The sequence below is a fragment of the Cervus elaphus genome, chromosome 1, assembly GCF_910594005.1.
Source record: "Cervus elaphus chromosome 1, mCerEla1.1, whole genome shotgun sequence".
Taxonomy (NCBI): domain Eukaryota; kingdom Metazoa; phylum Chordata; class Mammalia; order Artiodactyla; family Cervidae; genus Cervus; species Cervus elaphus.
Window position 1 is genome coordinate 37672884 of NC_057815.1, and position 22107 is coordinate 37694990.

Consider the following 22107-nt stretch of genomic DNA (forward strand, 5'->3'; position numbering starts at 1 on the left):
TCCGTGTTGGCAGGGAGACCCCTCAGCACAGGCTAGGGCGGGCGTGTCTCTGCAGGCACTGGTCACATGGTCTGTGATGATCTGGGTGTGACTGCAAGCGATGGTTCTCCTCACTGCTTCGCAGGCTGTCCGAACGGAGGTGCCCTGTCTTTCCTCTGCCCTTTCTGTCTCTGCATTCTTGGGTCAGTTTTTCCCTGATATCGACAGTCTGGTGGGCGTGTCCAGATCCGCTCGGCTCTTATGGGGCACTTAGGAGCTGGGGGAGTGAGAGGCCCAAGTGATTCCTTTGCAGTGAAACAGTCCTGCTGGCATCTATTTCCTCGGGTAAGACTCCATAGGCGGTGATTCCGACATGCTGGGTGGGTCCCCAGATGGGGTACTGCCAGCAGCATCAGCTCCTGGGGGTGGAGAAGTTGGGGCCACTGTGTTTCAGATACAGAAATTCTGGGGAGACCAGTTCCCCCTGAGTCCTGCCCATGGCGTGGTCAGAGCCCTTCTGGCTAATCTCCCAGGTACCCAGTTAAAGGAGAGGAGGGACTGCTCACCTCGCCCACCAGGGCCCCAGGCTCTACTGCACGGGTCTTAGCAAGAGCTTTCCTGGTTAAGACTTCTCTGGGACCTGCGGATAAAGCCTCTGAATTACGAGATGTACATTGATGGTGGAATTCTGTGGTCAGCGGGCGCTGGAGGTGAGAGGCGCAGAACCAGGTCCCCTTTAAGACTGCCAGGCGTGGGGTGGGCTTGTGCTGCAGGAAGAAGAGGCCGATGTTTTGCTGAGAAGTCAGCCCCGTCCCGGTGTTCAGTTTGTTTCCCATAGTACAGTGATCAGATACATCTCTGTCCCCACGTGTCAAAAGCTCTAGACCCGAAGGCTCCTGACTGTACCTTAGAGACCTCCCTTATCAAAGGTAACACTTTCCTAATCAGACTCCTATACTTGACCGTGGAGGCTTCTGTTCTCTCACTTGAATTTCATTTGCTCGCTGACCCCTAACCCCCGAATTCACCCTGCTGTGCTGCTTGTGGCCTTGCTGAGCTGCGGAACTGGCCTTATGGTGATAATACCGCACTGAACTCAGTCCTCTAACCTTTGTCAGCTTAATTTACAAAGTTGAATTAACCTTGGATTCTTGCGTTCTCTGTATTTGACCTAATTTTTTTTCTTTTTATCTATTTTTTTTTTCTCTGTTTCTGTCTCTTCCTCCTCTTTCCTCCTCCCCCCTCCCTTCCTGTGTCTGTCGTCGCACATACCACCTTGGACGTCACTGGGACATCCCCACTGCCACATTTGTTTTTAAACAACCACATTCTCTCTGGGGACCCATTGCTTGGCACCTGCAGCGACCTTGGGAGGCTCCTCCGCATCCTACACCTTTGTCTCATTGCTTTTCTCTGCAGTGACTCTTCTCTTGCTCTGTTAGGAACTTGAACACACACACACAAAAAAATCTAAATTTGCTTAAAAAGCCCAGTTCCTATGAGAATGATCAGTGCCTCCCCCCACACCGCTTTGGAAGAATCTGTCAGGACTGCCATGGCCACGCCAACAAGCTCTCTGTGGAAGAGGAAGGTTTGGCAATTGAAAACAAGCTGGACCTCCAGACATATTATTCCCACCCACAGATACGTTTGCGCCACTTCATACGGAGTTTGCCCTTTTTTTCATAGAGTATAAAAATGTTGCGAGCTCTTTTCTTTAGACTCTGTATATATAAAAACCATTACGCTAGGTTTTTACACGTAAAAACCTTGTCCGTAAAAACTTACAGACAAGTCTTTACACGTCTGCTACTGGTCGCATTTTTGGTTCTTACCTGAAGATGATGTAGCAGGGCAAGGTTTCTAGGTACCATCTAGAGCTTGCGTCCGACAGTTAAGACCACCCCGAGTGCCCACTCTAACCCTGTGTGCCTCCTCTGCCCTTCAGTGAGTCGTTGGCTTTGCTTACATCCAGTGCCCGTGGTAAGCCCACTGCAATCCACCAGAGCATTTTGCTGATCAGATGGGCACAGTTCAGTCACCCTGTTGCCCAGGCAGTGGACGAACTCCGATTTAATCAGGTATTTTCTGGGGCTGATCCAGCATTCTGGGAGGCGCTTTGGTCCTGGTATTATAACCAGCACCTGACACTCTTTAGGATGTGCCCAACACCTGTGGGCTCTGGAAGGTCGTGTCTCCCATTTGGGGTGACTCCTGCTGCCCGGCTAAAGATCAGCCCCGGACCTCGTGTCTCGGCGGATGTGGTCCAGCTGTGACCCACCCTACTGCCTAAGCATCAGGCCCCCACATCGGAAGCATCCGCTGTGAACCTGGCCTGAGTCGCAGCCCCTCCCCACACATGCTCAGCAGAGCTGAAGGCAGGGCCGGCCCTGCGCATCAGTGAATCAGAACTCAGCAAGCCTGTCCCATTTCCAGAGTGTCGCTAAGCCCACCCCACCACCACCCCATCGGTCAGTGGCTTCAGTGACAAGTTTCAAATTTTGGTAGGAGCCAGCTGCTCCTGTTGTTGGGGGTACACCCCATCCCCCACGTGCCCACGAGAGGAAGTGGGGCGTGTTCATTACAGTCCCCGTGGAGACACCAGTCCAGTCGTAGCATCCGTGTCTGTGCTCGGGGGTCCTTCTTGTGGTCACATACCATTCCACGTATCTCATCTCTGAGCATCTCCACAGAAGTTTGGTTTTTGTTCTGTTTGGTTCCTTTATTTTTCAGTTCTGTTGTTTTTTAACGTTTGAAGACTAGCCTTTCCCTTTGGGAAGCCAACTGTGAGCCTATGATCTTCGGGGCAATGCTGCCCGAGTCGCTGGGCACAAACAGGCCCGTGTCCTTGGCGCTGGCAGTTTAGAGGGTCACGTGCAGACACCGGAGGCCCCACACTGCCCATCAGCGAGGCCGGGCAGCGCCTCTCGCCCCAGCCCCGTCGGCCTGCAGCCCCACCACAAACCTCTCCCCTGGGGTCCTCCACCTCCAGTCCCACCGGGGCAGCAGGAGCAGACACGGCTCTTAGGCACAAGGAGAGGATTGCAAAGAGTCCCGCGTGCCTCTAGGCCCAGCGTAGAATCCAGCGCCATCCGGAGGGCAAAGGAGGACGAGGTGATCCTCACACAGTGGCCCGTCACTGGCTCCTGCTCTTGATATCCTCTTGGGCGGAAGTCACATATTCACCCAGGGGGGCCCATCCCAGTCCCATAGGTGAGGGCCCGAGCCAGTGTTTCTGAAGGGACTGCAGGGATCTGGCCCAAAGTGTGGGAAAGCCTGACGTCCATGAACCTGTCCCCTCAGCTCATCTGGGCCAGACAGACCCCAGCTGAAGCAACTCCGGCATCTTTGCATTGGGCCCATTCTTACAGGTTCATGGTTTGTAAGGAATGCCCTTCGGGAGGCAACATTTGGGCACACCCACCCCACCAGACGCTGAGTTCTCTCACGGTGGCCGCGGCCCCCAGCCCCTGAGACGGCTCCCTCTGCAGGAGGGCACGCTCACCACCCCGCTCAGCCACTCCCGCCCCGGCTCAGCGCTGCCCACGCTCCACACGCTGCAGGGCTTCTCTCCTCATTTTTGGAGTATTTATATGGCAGGTTTGGATCACGTTTTTCTACTAATAAGAATGCTAACATTGTTGTGCAGATAATCAGCAAGGCCTTGATGAAGTTTACACCTTTGCATTATTAAAGGAAATAACAGTTCATGTGAACTCACCAGCGTGTTTGGATTTTATTTGATAATGGTGTATCCTGCCAGAGTCCTTCACCTCCACTCACAGGGCCCCACGGATTACTTTGATCCCCAGAGAACCCTTTAAATGGGACCCCAGACTTACAGCCCGCTGAGTGGAGGTCTAGCCGCTGGAGTCGCTTTTCCCTGCTGGGTTCTCTTAGCTCTCCTAAGTCTGAGCTGCTGTGTGGGGTCCTGCCTCCTTGGACTTTCCCCTAGGAGACGGGGAGGGGAAAGTGTCCTTGCAGAGCCGAGAAGGTCACCTTGGGGTCAGAGGCACGCTCTGAGCCACCAGATACATGACTCTGTTGCACGTTCTCCCGATTTCACGGCTCCCTTTACAACTTCATATCAAAGGCTGCACAGAGTGACCTGGTGACAGAATCGGAGAGAAGGTGTTCATTTGCAGACCCTACTCTGTTTATAATCACACTTAGTTGGATGCCTCCTCAAAGCCCCGAGACCTAGCCATCTGTTCAGCAGACTCCAGGAAGGAACAAGCAGACAAGTAAGGTGTTCAGGAGGGAACCGGAACCTCAGCTCAATGGTCCCGAGAGTCAGAGGAGGGAGACGGGGACGTCTTTCTGCACTGCCGTCCTGGGGCACAGTGGCTGTGGCCCCGGGGTCATCTGCCAGGGCTGAGACTGCCTTCTCATTTTGCGGCATTTAAGAGCGTGGGCACATGGACGTCTCAGTCTTGGGCAAGCCGATGCCCCCCAGGCCAGGAACCACAGCTGCTGAGCAGCCCTAGATCATAGCCTCAAGGTTCAGGGCAGCTCAGAGCCCAGAGGTTGTGGAGAAATTGCTCCCCAGAGGCACTCTTTGTATGCAGAGAGGTCAGGGGAAGGTCAAGCAAAGACCTCAGAAGTTGTTTTCTTTTTCCTTTTGTAAAATGTTAAGCAATATGTAGGAGATAACCTTTGTCCTTCTGGTTTCCTGAACTGAACAATTCTGTAAAGGCCACTGAGAGGTAATGAATGTTGGCTTGACTTGGATACTCTTTCATTTCCATTCCCAGTTTGTCTTTTATTTGCTTGCCATGTTGCACAGTAGTAAATATTCCACCTGCCAATGCAGGCGAATGTAAGGGAGGGACTCAGGCTCTACCTCTGGGTTGGGAAAATCCCCTGGAGTAAGGCAAGGCAACTCACTCCAATATTCTCATCTGGGAAATCCCACGGACAGAGGAGCCTGGCAGGCTGTAGTCCATGGGGTTGAAAAGAGCCAGACACAACTTAGTGACTAAAACAACAAAAAGGTGCCTTTATTTACATTTTTTTGCAAAAGCACCACATACCCTTTCTTCAGCTTGAGGGACACCTCACTTCCTCTGTAAGTCTAGATTCTTAGTGGTAAAGTGAGTGATCCCTTGGGGATAAGTCTTTGCTCTCTTTCCATCCTTCAAATGCATCAGTAATGTCAAGGCTACCAGGTAAGATTACACAGCTCATCCTTGAGTGGTGAGTCATAGGAACAACTGTTACTCATCGTAATGCAAGGATGAGAAAAACCTAGAAAACAGTGGTCCTCAAGCTCTTAGTTGCATAAGAATCACTGGGATGCTTGATCAAATCCTGAGCCTGAGCCTCACCCCAGAGATTCTGATTTCCTAGAATGGGTGAACCCCCGAATCTGAATTCTTCACAAAGCACCCCAGGAATTTTGCTGCAAGTGGAGAAACATTATGCTAAAAGGTATTTATTTTTCAACTAGAGATAAAAATCACAAGAATCTGTGAATAAAGATGGGCCCGACTAAGTGTTTCGGTCTTACAGGAAAAAGTCCCACTTGGTACACACTGTGGAGGAAATGGACATTAAGGAACCTATATCCTGTGCTGGGGGCCTTCCCAGGTGGTGCCAGTCATAAAGAACCCACCTGCCAATGCAGGAAACATAAGAGACAGGTTTGATCCCTGGCTAGGGAAGATCCCCTGGAGGAGGGCTTGGCAACCCACTCCAGTATTCTTGCTAAAGAATCCCCCTGGATAGAGGAGCCTGGTGGGCTACAGTCCGTGGGGTCCCAAAGAGTCAGACACAACTGAAGCAACTTAGCAGGAGAAGCGTCCTTTCCTGGGAACTGTAGGACATCTAGCATGCAATGACAGGCTCTTAGAGTTAAAGAGGGCTTGAAAACATCTCCTATCCCAGGCCCTGCCCAGTGCGGGAACCTCAGCCAGAGCGATATAGCATCCTGACCAGGGGGTCTTCCAGCCTCTGCTTAATGCCTCTGGCAACAGGGAGCTCATCTTCCGAGGCAGCTCATACCATGTCTGAAGACCTCTTATTTGCTAGTTCTTTCTCATATGAGCTGAAGTTTGCCTGCTACCTGCTTCGTTTCCATCCACTGGGGGCCCAGGTTGAGACTACCTCTTCCTTTTCGTGACATATCTTTAAGTATTTAGAGGCAGAGTTCTCATCTCCAAGGCTAAACACTGCTCATTTGTGCAGCAAATATTCTGTAAACATTTCTTGTAGGTTGAGTTGTGTTACTTTCCAGGGAGACGAGATACTCAGAGACAAATATGCCTGCTAGGATATTCTAGAGGGTGGGGCAGCCACATAAAAAGCACATCAATGGGGATTTCCCTGGTCGTCCATTGGTTAAGACTCAGCACTTCCACTGCAGGGAGTGTGGGTTCAATCCTTGGTCCAGGAACCAGGATTCTGCATGCTGCATGGTGTGGAAAAAAAAAAAAAATCTGTTCATATCAATGAACAGAAAATGGCAGATGGAAATAGTAGTAAGAAGGGAATTGTTGTTTAGTCACTAAATAGTTGTTTGGTCGCTGTGTCTGAAACTTTTTGTGACCCCATGGACTGTAGCCCAGCAGGCTCCTCTGTTCATGGGATTTTCCAGGCAAGAATATTGGAGTAGGTTGCCATTTCTTTCTCCAGGGGAATCTTCCTGACCCAGGGATTGAACCCACGTCTCCTGAATTACAGGCAGATTCCTTACCACTAAGTCACCTGGAAAGTCAAGAAGGGGATAAAACAGAGTAATGTGGTAGATATGGGTAGAAAGTGCCCTGAGTTATGATGGTCAGAGGCGTGGGAGAGTCTACTGCATGTATGGGACCTATTAGACCAGGGAAAGCAATTTGAATCTTATGTCAATTGAGAGGAAAGACCTCTTGCCCTGCCTTCTGTTTTATGTCAGTCTTATTGCCCTCCTGGCCCTTCCCCAAACGTCTTGTGATGTTGGCCTTGGCCTTCCAAGCCATGCAGCCCTCCAGAGGGTCTGCCGAGCCCAGGGCATGGGTGGATAATGGCTGCCTCTCCCACACAGACCACTTTGCGGTGGTTTGTTTTCCTTCCTTAGAGACGTGACTAGTCCCCTAAAACTATATTTATGTATCAACCTCAGAACATGGTGTTAGGGGCTTTGAGTCCAAAAGTACAGACATTCTTTCCCTGCAGTAATACCTTAGGCTCCTTCTGCAGGAAGTAGACAGTTAACACCTATTGGGTACAGAGGTCAGGAAACCACAGTGGGCTCCAGCCCTGAGTCACGGGGTGGGGAGGAAACGCGAGGCCGTATTTCTTCTTGTTCGGGGAAGCAGCTTTGGGATTCTGAAGACCAGCAAGGCCTGCATTGCTGTTTCTTTCCTTTTGTGTGTGGATGTGTGAGCACCTTGGAGAGGTAGAGTGGACGGTGTGGTGCTGGGGAGATCAGCTCTAGCTGACCGTAGGGACCCATGGTCGATTTCCTGCTGCTGAAGCCTAGAGACAGAGTGACCAGAGCCGGGTGCCCTGAGTGTGGAGGTGGTCGCCAGACTCGGGTCTTCCTGAGAAATAGGCCATGTCTCAGTCCTGGGTTGAAAGGGGCCAGTGGGAGAGCCTGGCGAGGGGCTGGGAAGCAAAGGAGGCCAAAATATTCAAGATCCTAGGCGGCTCCTCTGGTGCAGAAAGTAGGTTGTCAGTGGTCGTCTCTTAGCTGCTTGGCCAGTGGCCCAGACCCTGAATTGAAGTTAGGAATAAGGACCATCAGGATGGGACAGCTGTTGAAGGAGCCCCACCGTTCCTGAGCAGGGCTCTGGGGCACAGGAACACAGACCATGTGCAGAAAGAGGATGTGTTCCATCTCCGTCACCCTGGGTTACCTGTTCCTTCCGTGAACTGGCATGTGATGTGGCCGGCAGCCCCCCAGGCAAAGGCCCAGGGAGACCCAGGTTGTGTTGGCCACAGTTCCTGCCTCCAGTCCACAGACGGGTCATCCCAGTGGGTCTGGAGGACACAGGAAGCTTCAGACAAGGTCTGGTGGTGGGATGACGCTGCTGTCCTTCTGGAACCCTGTCCTCCCAGAAGAGGAAAGTGAAACAGACTTTTCAGTCTGAGGCCATGGTTCCACACTGGCTTCCACAGAGCTCTGCATGGGCCCTTGCTTCCCCCCAGCACAGCCTCTGCCTTTCTAAAGCTGGTGGGAACCCCCAGGCAATCCGGGGTTCACTGCAGGCACCTAGCACGAACCAGAGGAGGTGCTCTGGAGCTGAGCCTGGGGTCCTTCTGTGACACCACGAGTAGCCCAGGGCCCTGGAGGATTCTAGGGGGACACCAGGGAGTAAGACACAGAGGTGGTCATTCGAGTGGGTCCAGCCAGAGCAGGGATGCTGGGCATTGCTCGAATGTGAGACGGTGCGTTTGTCTTGTGGTGGGCACGTGTCCCGTGTGAGTGAGCCTGCCTTTGCGGGGGGAGTGTATCTCTGGGTGAGTCTGCTGGGTTTCCAGAAGTCTAATCCAAGCTGGCCTGGCTCCCAGATGGTGAGTATTCCCAGACCTTCTACCTTTCCCAGTGGGCCTGGGGAGACCCCCATGTCTCCAGAGCAGGGGGGCTTCATCCATCTTCCTAGTGCAGTGAAGGAAGGTGTGGTCCAAAGTCAAGATCCTCTGGAGCAATTCCTAAAGAGCAGGAAGGCATGGGGCATCTTGTCCCCGACATCCCCACAAGCCCAAAAGGAGCCCTGGGGACCCTCCACTCCCCCATCTGAGACCCTCTGCCCCTATCTGGGACCCTGTCCCGGGCAGCTCCCAGGGCTCCCGGGGAGACCAGCCGAGTGCAGGCTGAGACCAGAGGCGGAGACATGGTGCGAGTCTGGGCTCCTGTCCGGGCTGGTGGCTGCCTTGTGCCCCGTCCCCTGGTCTGAGAGCAGGCTGCCATTCCTCTGTCTTGAAGATAGGAAGAGACCCTGATGTCTCAACCCCCAAAAGGCCCAGGGACGGTGGCATTCTGGACACAAATGCTGTGGCCGTCCAGCGGGCTCCACCCCACCCCCAGGGCTGTTGCTTTGCAGGTCCGGGTTTGCATCTGCAGGTACTAACCACCCCCATCCCTCTCTCCCTCCCACCCAAGCCAACGGCAGCCCCACCTCGGGCCTGAGCACTGGCGCCATCGTGGGCATCCTTGTCGTGACCTTCGTCCTGCTCCTGGTGGCCGTGGACGTCACCTGCTACTTCCTGAACAAGTGTGGCCTGCTCATGTGCATCGCCGTCAACCTGTGTGGCAAAGCCGGGCCCGGAGCCAAGGGCAAGGACATGGAGGAGGGCAAAGCCGCCTTCTCGTGAGTGCAGACCTGCCCCCCCGCCACTGCTAAGCACCCAGGCCGGGGCCCCCGTCAGGGAGCCACCTCAGCCTTCCCATTACAAGCCCCAAGGGAAGTGAGGCCTTAGAGAAATGTTAAAAGCAGACACCTGAACCCAACCCCACATCTAGAATCTCATAGAGATTCCCTATGTAAATCAAAATGAGGGGTGTGGTCAGAGCCTAGCCTGGAGGGGAGCTGCCGTGGAGAGACCCACTTGCCTTGCCGCCATCCATGCCCCCGTCACTCACCAGATATTTACGGAGCAGCAGCTGCTGTGGGCATGGCGCCGTCGCCAAGTGCTAGGGAACGCAGTGAGCAAAACAGATGAAAATGCCTGTCCTCCTGGAGGATGATCCAGACAGAAGCTGTGCTCCAGCATCTCTGGAGAAACATATCTTGAGCCAAATAGAGGAACCTTCACAGACTGTCGGCAGGCAGGGCTGAGCCAGAGCAAGGTCAGAAAGGACAGAGCAAGGCAATAGGTTGTTAGCACCACCCCATGCCAGGCACTGTGTATACACATACGTGTACATACACATATACTATTACATGCATCATATACATGCTTGCTGCTGCTAAGTCACTTCAGTCGTGTCCAACTCTGTGCAGCCCCATAGACGGCAGCCTACTAGGCTCCTCTGTCCATGGGGTTTTCCAGGCAGGAGTACTGGAGTGGGTTGCCATTGCCTTCTCCAATATACATGCTTACTCATACACATATGTGTTTGTACTTGCATACATATACATCACATACATGTACTACAGCATGTGCATGTACATGCATCATATACGCATACATTGTTGTTGTTTAGTCTCTTAGGAAGTTGAGTCATGTCCAACTATTTTGTGACCCCGTGGACTGTGGCCCACCAGGCTCCTCTGTGGGGGATTCTCCAGGCAAGAACACTGGAGTGGGTTGCCATTCCCTTCTCCAGGGAATCTTACCAACCCAGGGATTGAACCCGAGTCTCCTGCATTGGCAGGGGGATTCTTTACCATTGTGCCACCATGGAAGTCCATACAGGTAGACACACGCATGTATACATGTGTGTACTTACATGTGCACATTCTTATACATATATCATATTCATACTTACATATACATATATGTGTGCATGTTTACATATACTTACAAATATAGGTACATGTGCAAACTTACATATACATATACTTATATATGTATCATATACATGTATATACTCAGGTGTTCATGTATATTTTTACCTAATGTATATATATGTACATATACTTAAATATGCACATACTTATGTATACTTATATATATACATGCATCATAGACTTGTGTATACTTATATATACTTACACGTGTACGTACATGATATACTTGTTCATTCGTACATATACACATAGGTATGCATATATGTATTTACCATGTATACACACATAGATGACTTGAGCACTAATCCGTGACAGGTGCTTTCCTCAGTACTTTATATTCATTGTCTCAGTTAATGTTCATAACATCTAGGCAAGTAGAGACTGTACTTGCCACATTTACAGGCGAGGACACAGGCATGGGTGAGCAGGTGAGGACACAGGCATGGGTGAGCAGGTGAGGTGCCCAGGGTCACGCAGCTGGCAGGAACGGGGGCTGAGATACAGCCCTGGGCTCTGGCTCTGGATGCACCGCACCCCCGCCAGCCTGGGGCTGTGCGCAGGTACCCGAGTGTGGCTGGTTCCCTGGGAGCCCCCTGCCTCCCCCAGCTCCCCGGGATGGAACCAGCAGCGCTCTCTCCACAGGAAAGACGAGTCCAAGGAGCCCATCGTGGAGGTGCGAACGGAGGAGGAGCGGACCCCGAACCACGACGGAGGGAAACACACGGAGCCCAACGAGACCACGCCGCTGACGGAGCCTGAGTACGTGGGCGGGTGGGGCCGGGCCCCCCCTGGCAGAGCCCCACACCCACCTCAGCGCCCTACCCACACCTCCGCACTTCCCGCCCGCGGCTCCGGGCCCGGCATCACCGGCCAGAATTCTGGAGTCCTGGGCTAGGAATGCCTGACCCCACTCTCCTCAGAGAGGAGGCATTCGTGGTCCTATCTGGGTGACTGTGGGTGACCTTAAAGAGCTCTGTGCATCAGTGGGATCCCTAGACCCTGGGCCCAGGTCACACACACACACACACACACACACACACACACACACACACCCAGGTCACACACACACACACCCCGGGTCACACACACACACACACACACCCCCCCCGGAAATGACTCAAGGAGATGAAACGTCACTGAGAGAGCTTAGCAGATTGAAACGTCACTGAGAGAGCTTAGCAGATTCTGTTTAGGATTTCCAAGAATTTTAGGGTTTTCTGCCTTTCTTCCTAAAAGGGTGAGGGAAGCTGGGGACCTGGAAAAGCCTGGCCCTGCTGGTCTCTTAAGCCTTGAGGACCCTCAGTCAGAAGGCACGCCCAGCTTTGGGTGTCATGAACGCCAGGCTGTCGTGGGTACCGTGGGTTTAAAGGGAATGGAGTTTGATGGAAGCGCAGAATCTCTGGCTGGACAGCGCCCCAGCCCTGAGGGGCCACGCGGAGCCCCTCTCTGTGGGGCGGCTGGGCCCGATTCCCCAGGGACCTCGGATGCCCGAGGTGGTGGACGCTGAGCTCAGCTGGCCTCTCCCCGGGCCGGGACGTGACAGGGCTCTGCAAGGCCCGCTGCAGATGTAGGGACAGGCTAGCCCCAGGCAGGCGGCAGGGGAGTCGGCAGGGAGGAAGGCGAGAGGCCCCCGCCAGGTGCCACGTTCTCTGTCGTCGCCTGTGTCCTCTTCTGCCCGCCCGGGCCTGTGCTGCCTCCCACGTCCTCCTCTCTCTGTGGGCCTGTGTCCTGCCTGTGCGTCCCCGCATGCCCGCCCTCGGCCCCTGCCTTGGCCTCCGCCCTGTCTTGGCTTCTCTGTCTGTCTCAGCTTCATTGTCTATCTCTTCTACTTCCTGTCCTCCCCGCAGGCTGCCTGCTGACACCACAGCCACTGTCGAGGACATGCTGCCTTCTGTCACCACCGTCACCGCTAACTCTGACACTATCACCGAAACCTTTGCCACTGCTCAGAACAGCCCCACCAGTGAGACCACCACCCTGACCTCCAGTATCGCCCCCCCGGTCGCGGCCACCCCTGATTCAAACTCTGTGCCCGCCGGCCAGGCCACCCCGTCCAAGGGGTCCGGCGTCTCTGCCGCCTCCCCGGCCCCGGCCCCAGCCCCCAAGGTCGCGCCCCTTGTTGACCTGAGCGACCCTCCCACCCCGGCCCCAGCCGCCAGCAACCTGTCCTCTAGCGTGCTGGCCAACCAGGGGGCCGTGCTCAGCCCCAGCGCCCCGACCAGCGCGGGCGAGGCCCCCAAAGCCCCTCCAGCCAGCAAGGCCGTCTCCCCGTCGGCAGCCAGTCCCCTGGCAGCAGCCCCGACGGCCCCTGCCCCGGAAGCCCCCCAGGCCAAGCAGGAGGCTCCCGGCACCAAAGGTCCGGACCCCGAGCCCACCCAGCCCGGCGCCTCGAAGAGCCCACCGGAGGCCGCCAGGGCCCTCGCCAGCCCGAAGAGCGAGGCGGCCTCCGTCAGCACCACAAACCCTGCCCAGGGCGAGGACTTTAAAATGGACGAAGGGAACTTCAAGACCCCAGATATTGACCTTGCCAAGGATGTTTTTGCAGCCCTGGGCTCTCCTGCTCCCGCCGCTGGGGCCAGTGGACAAGCCTCTGAGCTTGCTCCTTCCACGGCCGACGGCTCTCTTCTGCCTGCACCAGCCAAGACCGAGTACGGCCTCTCTCTGTCCGCTGTCTTCGGGTGGTGTCCGTGGTGGTGTGCGTCTGTGCTGTGTCCTCCTTGTTAGCTGTGTCTGCAGCCTCATCCAGGGCTTCTCGGAGGCGACCGTCAGCCAGGGGCTGGGCCAAGGCAGAGAGCGGGCGACAGGCAGGCAGCCGCCTGCTTACTAATTAGGCCGTGTTAATTACGTTTTATCCTTATCATCCTAGCGGTGGCATCTCTTGTCCCCGGAGGAGCCCTTGCATTTGGGTCGCTGATGAGCATAGCTTGGGAAGTGAGCTAAGGAGGCCACGGTGCCCTGATCAGCCACCCTAGGGCCCACGTGCGGGGTGTCATCCAGGGCCAAGGCCAAGTCCCCACCAGCATGGCACGGTGGTCCAGGCAGTGAAGAGGCAGACCCCGAGGCTTGGGGGGTGGGGGGTGGGTAGGAAATCCAGAAGCCCCCGAGACACCCCAGCCCGGACGCCCACACACCCAACCCACCTGCTTCTGCTTCTCCTGCCCCAAGTGACTCAGGAGACTCAAGCTCCCAAGCCCTGAATGAGGGCCAGGTTTCCCAAGTTCAAGGCCAGGTCCTTCAGCGTACAGGTTTCTTAAATGTGAGGCCAGCATGCAGGGGCACCAGCTGGGCCTGGAGTCTGAGTCTCCTCTGGTGCGCCCTTAGACCAGCTTCTCACTCTAGGGACTGACTGGAGCCAGGATCGACTGAGTCAGATGGAGGTTTTTACAGAGGCTCCTTGGCTGCTCCCAGATAAGCTGGGGTGCTGCCACCCAGAGTGACGGGGGACCCTCACCAGGAGCTGTAGGGAAATAAAAGGACGGCCCTGCCCACCCAACCCCACTCAGCTCCCCTGGAGCCTGGCAGCCCACCCCAGCCTCTCACCAGACTCCCATGGAAAACTGCCGTGGTAACAAACAGCATCTGCTTATCCTGCCAGGGGAAAGCCCTACAGAGGGATCACCAGGAAAGGCAGAGCACAGCGCGGTGGGAGTGCAGACAGGCAGGCCCAGGCGGTTTGCAGAGGGTCCCCTGGAATCGGTACCGGGGAGCCCAATGCACGCATCGTTTAGACCAAGCTGGGCAGCTGCTGCTGCAGCAGCAGGGTGAGAGGAGGCTGCTCCCGACACACTTCCACACTCCAGGTAAAGCTGGAGCCCCCCCACATCAGGCCAGGGCTAGAAGGGCACCTTCCTCTGATTCATCGGCTCTCCGCTTTGGCTGCACATCTAGAACCACTTGGGTGCTTTTAAAAGTCACCACATTCTGACCCAGGAGACCAGGATTTCTGGGGACACGGCCCCGGGTCAGTGATTTTCACGGGCTCCAGGTGATCCGGACATGCAGCTGAAGTTGGAGTCCAGTGCTCTTTTGAGGGACTGGCTGGAGGGTGGCTTACGGCAGACCGTGATCTCAGTGCTGTTTTCCCAATTCTCCGCAGGAAGGGTCCCGTAGAAGCAAAGCCGGAGACAGAAACGAAGCCAGCGCCAGCCGAAGTCCAGACGGTCCCCAACGATGCCACACAAACAAAGGAGAACGAGAGCAAAGCGTGATGGGTGACGAGACACCAGCAAAGATCAAAATAAAAAGTGACACAGCTTCACCAGAGCATCTCCAATATCTCACACACACACACACACACACACACATACACGCACACACATCTCATTCCTCTAGTGTCTTTTGCCTTTAAAAAAAAAAAAAACTAAGCAGATCAACATGGGATCTCCTTTTTGTAGATTTATAGAAAGGGTTCCTTTGTTGCGCACTCACTTGTAAGAAAACGAGACAAAAACGTGAAACCCACAGCCAAACTAGGACACTCGGTTCCCTGAAACCATTTAAAAATCAAACAAAAGGACCCCAAATTAAGAATCTAGGAAGCTCAGAAGAAAAAAGAATCTAGGTTCAGGATTTTGGTGTTGCCGAACCGGCACAGACCGGGTTCAGAGAAATAACTTCCAGACGCTAAGACTAACCGAATGAACAAAGTCCAAGTTTATTTTTCTACTTTCAGTCAAGTTTGAACTCTGTAAAACCTCATAAATAAGTTATAATTTCTGTTCACTTTGTATTTGTTCAGTATGCAAAGTGTGTCCCCCTTCCTAGCTGAATTCAATTCCCACATAGACTCTTGTTTTGTAGGAAGAATGCCAAATGCAGCTTCTGGGGGTAGATCTCAATTTGCAGTATTCGGATTTCTTTTCTTTCTCCTTTTTTTTTTTTTCTTTCTGCCAACTTTGCTTTCCAGTGTTTACAAGTTGACAAATGTTTGACTTCAGTTGTGTTTCGATGTCCATGTAAAATAGCTGCCTTTTTTTTTTCTTTTTTAAGTTACAAATACTGCCTAGAGGTGTAGGATCCTCCCAGGACAACTTTACAAAATCTAATTGTTTACAGTGGCTCTTCCCCGCCTTCTGATTTGAAATTTTTGCCTGTGTGTGACTCAGGTGAAAATCCATCTCGTTCTGGAACGGTTTTGCTTTTGGGTTTTCGGTTCCGTTTTTTTTTTTTGTTTCCTTGGGGGTTAGACCACTTCTGATTAGCGACCACCTGCCCGTATCTGTGAAAAGGATCTGCTCCCCAGGCATCCCCACCCTTCCTTTTGAAGGACTCTTAGGCTTTGTTGAATGAAGCAGAGAAGATTGTATAGTCGGGGCTGGTCTTGGTGAACACACATTTTTACCCCAAACATCCCCTTTTTTGTAGAAAGCCAAATAAAATATATACATACAATTTCCTTTTGAGCCCAGAATCTAGATTTGAGCGGAAGAGCATGTGTGCTTCAGGGAATTAGTGTCTTTTTTTGGAAATCTGTTGAAGTAAAATAACATCAGCCTTCTGTTCACTTAGGCAGCATTTGTAGAAACAAAAGAAAAAAAAAACCAACCTGCTGTCTGGAGTCATAAGACAACTTTTCCTGGATTGGAAACCAAGTGGGGGGAAAAAAAATACAGAAACTTTAAGGGGGATGGGAGGGGGGAGAAGGGAAAAGCCAGCCCTTTGTATAGAAATTTTGCTTTTTTTTTCCTCATTCTACTTTAGAACTGCAAGCTTGTGCACTGTGGATGCGTGAATATTTTAGTGTGAAACGTGTTTTTGTCATAGTATTGAAATAAAACTTCAACATAGTTTGGTTGTGGAAGGTATAGCAGATAGTTCAGAAAAAAAAAACATTCAGGAAACAAAAAATAACTCTTAAAAGGAATTGAAGCCTTTAAACAAAGAATGAAATAGAAATGATGATGATGATGAAGATGATGCTAAGTCAACAGAAATGAGCACTCTGCGGGTACCTTTCCCAAGGTACAGAGGAAGCAGCCAGAGGTGAGGTGGCAAGACCCCCTCTGCGTCCGTTCTGTGGGCCACTCTCCCCCGTGTTCTGACACTTCTGCAGCCTGGTCAGTGGCGCTATGCTAGATTATTTCAAACTGTGAAAAATAATGGTCTTGTCATTTGCTCAGTGTGGGGTTATTTTGCATTTTCTCAGCTCCTGGGGATGGAAATGGAGGATCCGGGTCTACACAGGTCTGGCCCTTTGACCTTAGGGCTTGTACCAATCTTTGGTTCAAATGCACAGGCCCCCAGGACGGAGACAGTGGTTAGAGCACGCAGCAGATGGGAGCTCCTGGGCGTCTGAGACAGAAGGGAGGGCCCAGCGGGGAGTGGTGGGTGCGCTCCTCTGGTTCCCCAGGTTGTCAGTGGAATCGATTCCTCATCTTGGGATGGTAATGGCTTCGACCACCTCAGCCAAGCCCACACTATACCTCACTGAGACTGTGCATCTCTCTTTAAGGGGTTGTGGTCAAGTGAACTGATTTTGATTCTGGTGGTTAGGAGGAGAAAGAGGTATGGTCGACCCTCAGATAACCTGGCCCAGGACAGCTGACTCCCCACCCACCCGCTCCCCAGATCCCAGCTCTGCTGGAACCCCAAACTCTGCCAGCCTTTTGTTCTGCCTCTCCCCTGTCACACGTAGATTTGTCTCTGCATGCGTGAGCTTTCCTTTCTTTGAAAAATAAAAAACAAATCAGAGCAATGCTTTCTCTAAAATCATAGAGGGAGTCGCTTTATTTTCAAGACGTTGTATCTTTTATGTTAAGAGATAAAAGCTTATAGTTTTCCTTTTTTAATTTTTTGAAGGAGGGATCACCCTACCAGTTTCCACTGTCTATGTGTCTATATGTGTATGTGCCATACATATGTATTCACATAAAGACCGGCGTGGCCAGGTTCTGCCAGAGGGGCACTCGGGTGCCACGCGTGGGGCCTCCGAACCCTGAAGGGCCGTAGTGTATATAATGCAGCTTTGAAGTGGAACGCGGTTTTCACACTTTTCTATGGAGCCTTCCAACTCCCCGGTTTTCACTCTAGGCTGTCTCTCTGGATGGTGGTTATCAGATCTCCATTAACATCTCTACCCAGCATTCCCGACTTCGGGGGCCTTCTCTCTTGTTACAAACTTTTTACCAAGTGAAACATCGATACCACCTTTGTTTCCATTCTCACTGGTGTAAATACTGAGTACTAACTGAGAATTTTGACTTTGCATTCTGTCAGAATACTTGTGTTCAATAAAAATTGAAAGAAAAAAAAAAGCTGTTATGGTCCAACTGGAATTTATTTCAAGTCAAGGGACGTTTGTCATGTGAATTAAATGTGGAAATGACGCTGGTATGTTTTTTAACACCAGTAAAACCCAGGGTCCTGAGTTTGTGTTGCCTGAATGATTGGGTTTCTAGTCTTTTCTCACAGGTTGATGGAGGCATCCTCATTGAGAAGGACCAGATATCAGAGTCAGAAAGATTTCATTCAAATCCTGGTTCTGCCACTTTCCTTTTGACATCGGAAGAGTTACTTAATCTCCCCCAGACTCAGTTTCCGTTTTTGACAAATAGGAAATGCCAAGACTGGTAGACGTGGGTACTGGCAATGAAGCGCCATGTAGGAAAGCCTTGGCACATGGTAGATAGCCAACAAAGTGAAGGCACGGCTGCCTCCCTGGTGTGTGATAACAGCAAACCCACCTGGGGTCACAGCGCACTCCTAAACCCCAAGGTGCCAACCTGAGGTAGACACCTGAGACTTCTAGGACATATAATGCCCCTGCTTATTACCTTTGTCATCCCGCTCAGCACTCGGAGCCTTAATTCAGCCCCCAGGATTTAATGAAGCCTTTGAGCCAGAGAGTGAAGAAAACTTTGCCTCACCTCAGAATTCCCTTGCCTACACTACCATGTGGCTGTGTTGGGAAGAAGCAGCCGGTAGGGTTGGGATTATCTGTTTAACTATGGAAGCAGCAGTTCCTAGAGAAGAGCTGGCCCGAGGGCCAGGAGGAGGTGAGACCAGCAAAGAACCCAGGGGGCAAAACCTAACTTCTGAGGCCTGGCCCTCTACCTGCACCAACCTGAATGATACGGTCCTTGATGTCTGTGGGCCTCACCCTGGTCCCAGCCTGGGTCAGTCTGACGTCACCCCCAGGGTTTGCTCCTTCTCTGGCCATAGGGCCTGTTTAAAGGACACAGAGCCACATGCATCTGAGTGGCTTCCCGTGTCACAAATTTCCAGCTGCATATAGTATGCTGAGGGATGAAAGGAGCACATTGCTTTTCAAGATTCGGATGACTCTCCATTATCCATGAGGGCTACTTCGAAACTTCCTCCTTCAGGCCAGTCTCCTCTCAGCTTCGCTAAATACATTTTGAGTGTCTCAAGAGACCACAGGAGACAAAACACTCTCCAGTGTGACGTTCATTCATTGTGGGTACACGGTACACGCACAAGCGCTAATGTACCGTGGGGTCATGGGGCTGTGCACGGGCGTTCCAGGTCTCCCCCTCCTTCCGGGCACACGATAGAATCGTGCTTCTCTGTTCACTTACAGTAGGCGTGGCCACGCGGCTCTCTCCTGACAGTGGAATATGAACAGGGAAGTGCATGTCGCTTCTACACGGAGCCTTTGAAAGCCAGTGGGTCTGAGTGTGGCCCGCTTCCCCTGCCCCGCTAACTCTGCACGTGGTGCAAGTGCCACTATCTGGCCCCAGAGCGAGGCCCATGATGGACCTGTAACATTCATGAGCAATCAACCCAGTAAATGTCTAACAACCAGCTCTCCAAAGAAGGAGGGGAGGGGGGATACATGTATGGGGCATGTGTGTGTGTTTATTATAAATTTATTGACATAATCAATTTACAATAGTAATGCACACAGTACTCTACTGAAATGCCATGTATCCAATCAATACAGATGCTTTGGTTTATTTTTGCTGAAGTCTTGTATCCATAATCAACCTGTGGTTGCAACTGATGGATGAGCATAGTTCCAACATAAATGTCGGTTGATGTATTCATTTATGTTAACAAGTAAGATGAAAGTGACACAATGAAGATCTATGAGTCAGAACTTCACTCGTTCATCAGCAGTGAGCAACCTCTTTGCCAAATCAGGTGTAAGTTTTTGAATACTGCTTCAATTTTCGCTATTCAGAGTGTAATGGCTGCAGACATGACACTTTAAAGTTTAATCTGCATCATAAATATTTTTCCCATCACTTCTTTAAGTTTAGAAAAGCACACACACAGAGAGACACAAAAGCAATCAAACCTTGATTTGTAGCATTTGTTGATTTCAGGAATGTGAAAATATTCCCAATATGACTGATTCCAACATGTCATCACTGGATGAGGAATAGGTAGAGATGCACAGTAGCTTGGGGCTTCCCAGGTGGCGCTAGTGGTAAAGAATCTGCCTGCCAATGCAGGAGACTTAACGGATGCAGGTTCGATCCCTGAGTCAGGAGGGCAAGGCAACCAACTCCAGTATTCTCACCTGGAGAATACCATGGACAGAGGAGCCTGGTGGGCTACAGTCTATGGGGTCACAAAGAGTTGGACACGACCAAAGTGACTTAGCATGCACCCTCACACAGTAGCACATATTGTATAGTATTCCAAACATGCAAATAAAAGAAGCATAGATAACCTCAAGCACAGAGGTCATAATGATATGGAATAATAATAACAATAAACTTTGTATACACTAATGATAATACTGAAACGATGGAGAACTGATGTGTTTTGAATATGTATTGCCTCATCTTAAGTATGTTAATTGTAAGTTTATGTAATTTAACTCTTAATAATGATCTATGACTCACAGATTTCCTGAAAATTTAACTGGCTCTCTTGCTTCAGTACAAGTTGGCTCCAGCCTACCACTGGATGTTCGTTTATGTTACAAGCCACGTCACCTCAGGATCTGCTACCACAGCGTTATTTAGCCTATCATGGCTAAATCAGGGAGTGCTAAGTCCTATGGACAATAATAAATCCAAGTGAGGGGGGGAGTCAGAGTAGCCCTCTCTGAAAAGATACTACTGAGCAGCAGCCCTGAAAGAAGTGACCTACTGAGCTATGCAAATATCTGAACAAAGTATCTCAGGCAGCAAGTGCAAAGGTCCTGAGGTGAAGACTTACTTGGTGTGTTTGATAAAGAGCAGAGAGGTCTATTCAGCCGGAGCAAAGAGCAAGGGATGCTGTGTGGCAGTGGCTGAAGCGTAGGAAATAAGTCAGAGGTATGCAGAGCTAGCTCACATAGGTCTGTGGACTATGGTTAGAATGGCTCTTTCTTCAACCAAGACGGAAGGCTGAGAAAAAAATTTTGAATGAAGCCTGACATGACTTAAGTTTTAAAACTGTCACTGTGGCTGCTGGGTAGAGAATAGACCACAGGAGGGCAAGAGAAGAAACAAGGATATCAATTAGGAGGCCATAATGTAGATGAGACAAGACAGTGTGTGTGGAATAAGCTGGTTCCATTTGGAGGTGGGCAAATGATTCTGGCTCTGCTGGAGGTAAAAAGAACAGAAACAGGTGATGGATGTGGATCTGAGATCGACATCAAGGATGACTTCTGGATTTGGAGCCGAATAAACTGAAAAATGTGTGTGAAAGTCATTCAGTCATGTTCAACTCTTTGCGACCCCATGGAATATAGCCCACCAGGCTTCTCTGTCCATGGAATTCTCCAGGCCAGAATACTGGAGTGGGTTGCCATTCCCTTCTTCAGGGGATCTTCCCAACCCAGAGATTGAACCCAGGTTTCCTGCATTGCAAGCAGATTCTTTACTGTCTGAGCTACCAGGGGAGCCCTATTATTCCTGGGTTCGATCCCTGGATTGGGAAGATCCCCTGGAGAAGGGAATGTCAACCCACTCCAGTATTCTGGCCTGGGGAATTCCATGGACAGAGGAGCCTGGCAGGTTAGTCCATGGAGTTGCAGAGTCGGACACGACTGAGCTACTTTCACATGCAGTTGGAAAAATAGAATTACCATTTACTCTCTAAAAGGAGTCATGGAGAAGCAGAGTTTAGGAACGCAGGCTCTGTTTCTGGACACCCCAAGTCTGAGATCCATGTGAATGTCCTAGTGAAGATTTAAACAGACTGAAGTTCCAGAGTCTGGAGATGCATGTAATTGTGATTAACTCCCTGGCACTTGCTGAGGTCAACCAGGGGACGAATGTAGGCTAAGAAGAGGGGAGAACCAAACGTGAAACCCAAAAGAGAAACTCCCCAGGCAGCTCTGTGTCGAGGAAGAAACTGCGGAGCTCTCTCTCTGGCTCTTGCAGCAATGGCATTCACCCAGGGGGTGGGGGAGGACCCAGCTGACACTGACAAGATGGAAGACCGTCTGATTCCAGGCTGTCACTGCCAAGGGCAGTCTCCGACTCTGCCCCTCCTCTGTCGAGACCTTGGCTGCTGTCCACGGTCTTCCTCTCCCCCAGAGTTCCCCCCTCACCCTGGATGACTTCAGGACTTTGTGCGGACCACCCCTCCAACACACAGCTTGACTGCCTTGTCTCCAGTGACCTTGAACCACCTCATCCCTTGACCAAACCACAGACCCGATCATCATCTCAGTCATCCAGCCTGTATCGGAAATTCAAATTTCCATTACAGCAATGCTCTCCACTGCTGCTGGCCCATCCAACTCTCACTCGGCTGTTGTTTTTCCATGTGTGTGTGTATTCAGTTG

General features: G+C 51.6%; 1 protein-coding gene across 24 annotated transcripts in view; it reads left to right on the top strand.

Annotated features, from left to right (window-relative positions):
- Window positions 1-17668, top strand: part of NCAM1 (neural cell adhesion molecule 1) — a 346316-nt gene extending 328648 nt beyond the window's left edge. For 8 of the 24 annotated variants that reach the window (XM_043899300.1, XM_043899309.1, XM_043899336.1 and 5 more), the window contains 4 exons: window positions 9065-9272; window positions 11058-11174; window positions 12263-13063; window positions 14512-17668. In XM_043899300.1, the coding sequence (XP_043755235.1) occupies window positions 9065-9272; window positions 11058-11174; window positions 12263-13063; window positions 14512-14623 (1238 nt within the window). In that variant the 3' untranslated portion in view covers window positions 14624-17668. Of the gene's footprint in view, window positions 1-1341; window positions 3696-9064; window positions 9273-11057; window positions 11175-12262; window positions 13064-14511 lie in introns of those variants that run through there. The other 16 variants (XM_043899399.1, XM_043899361.1, XM_043899369.1 and 13 more) reach the window with 2 other exon arrangements.
- Window positions 17669-22107: the final 4439 nt, after the last annotated feature.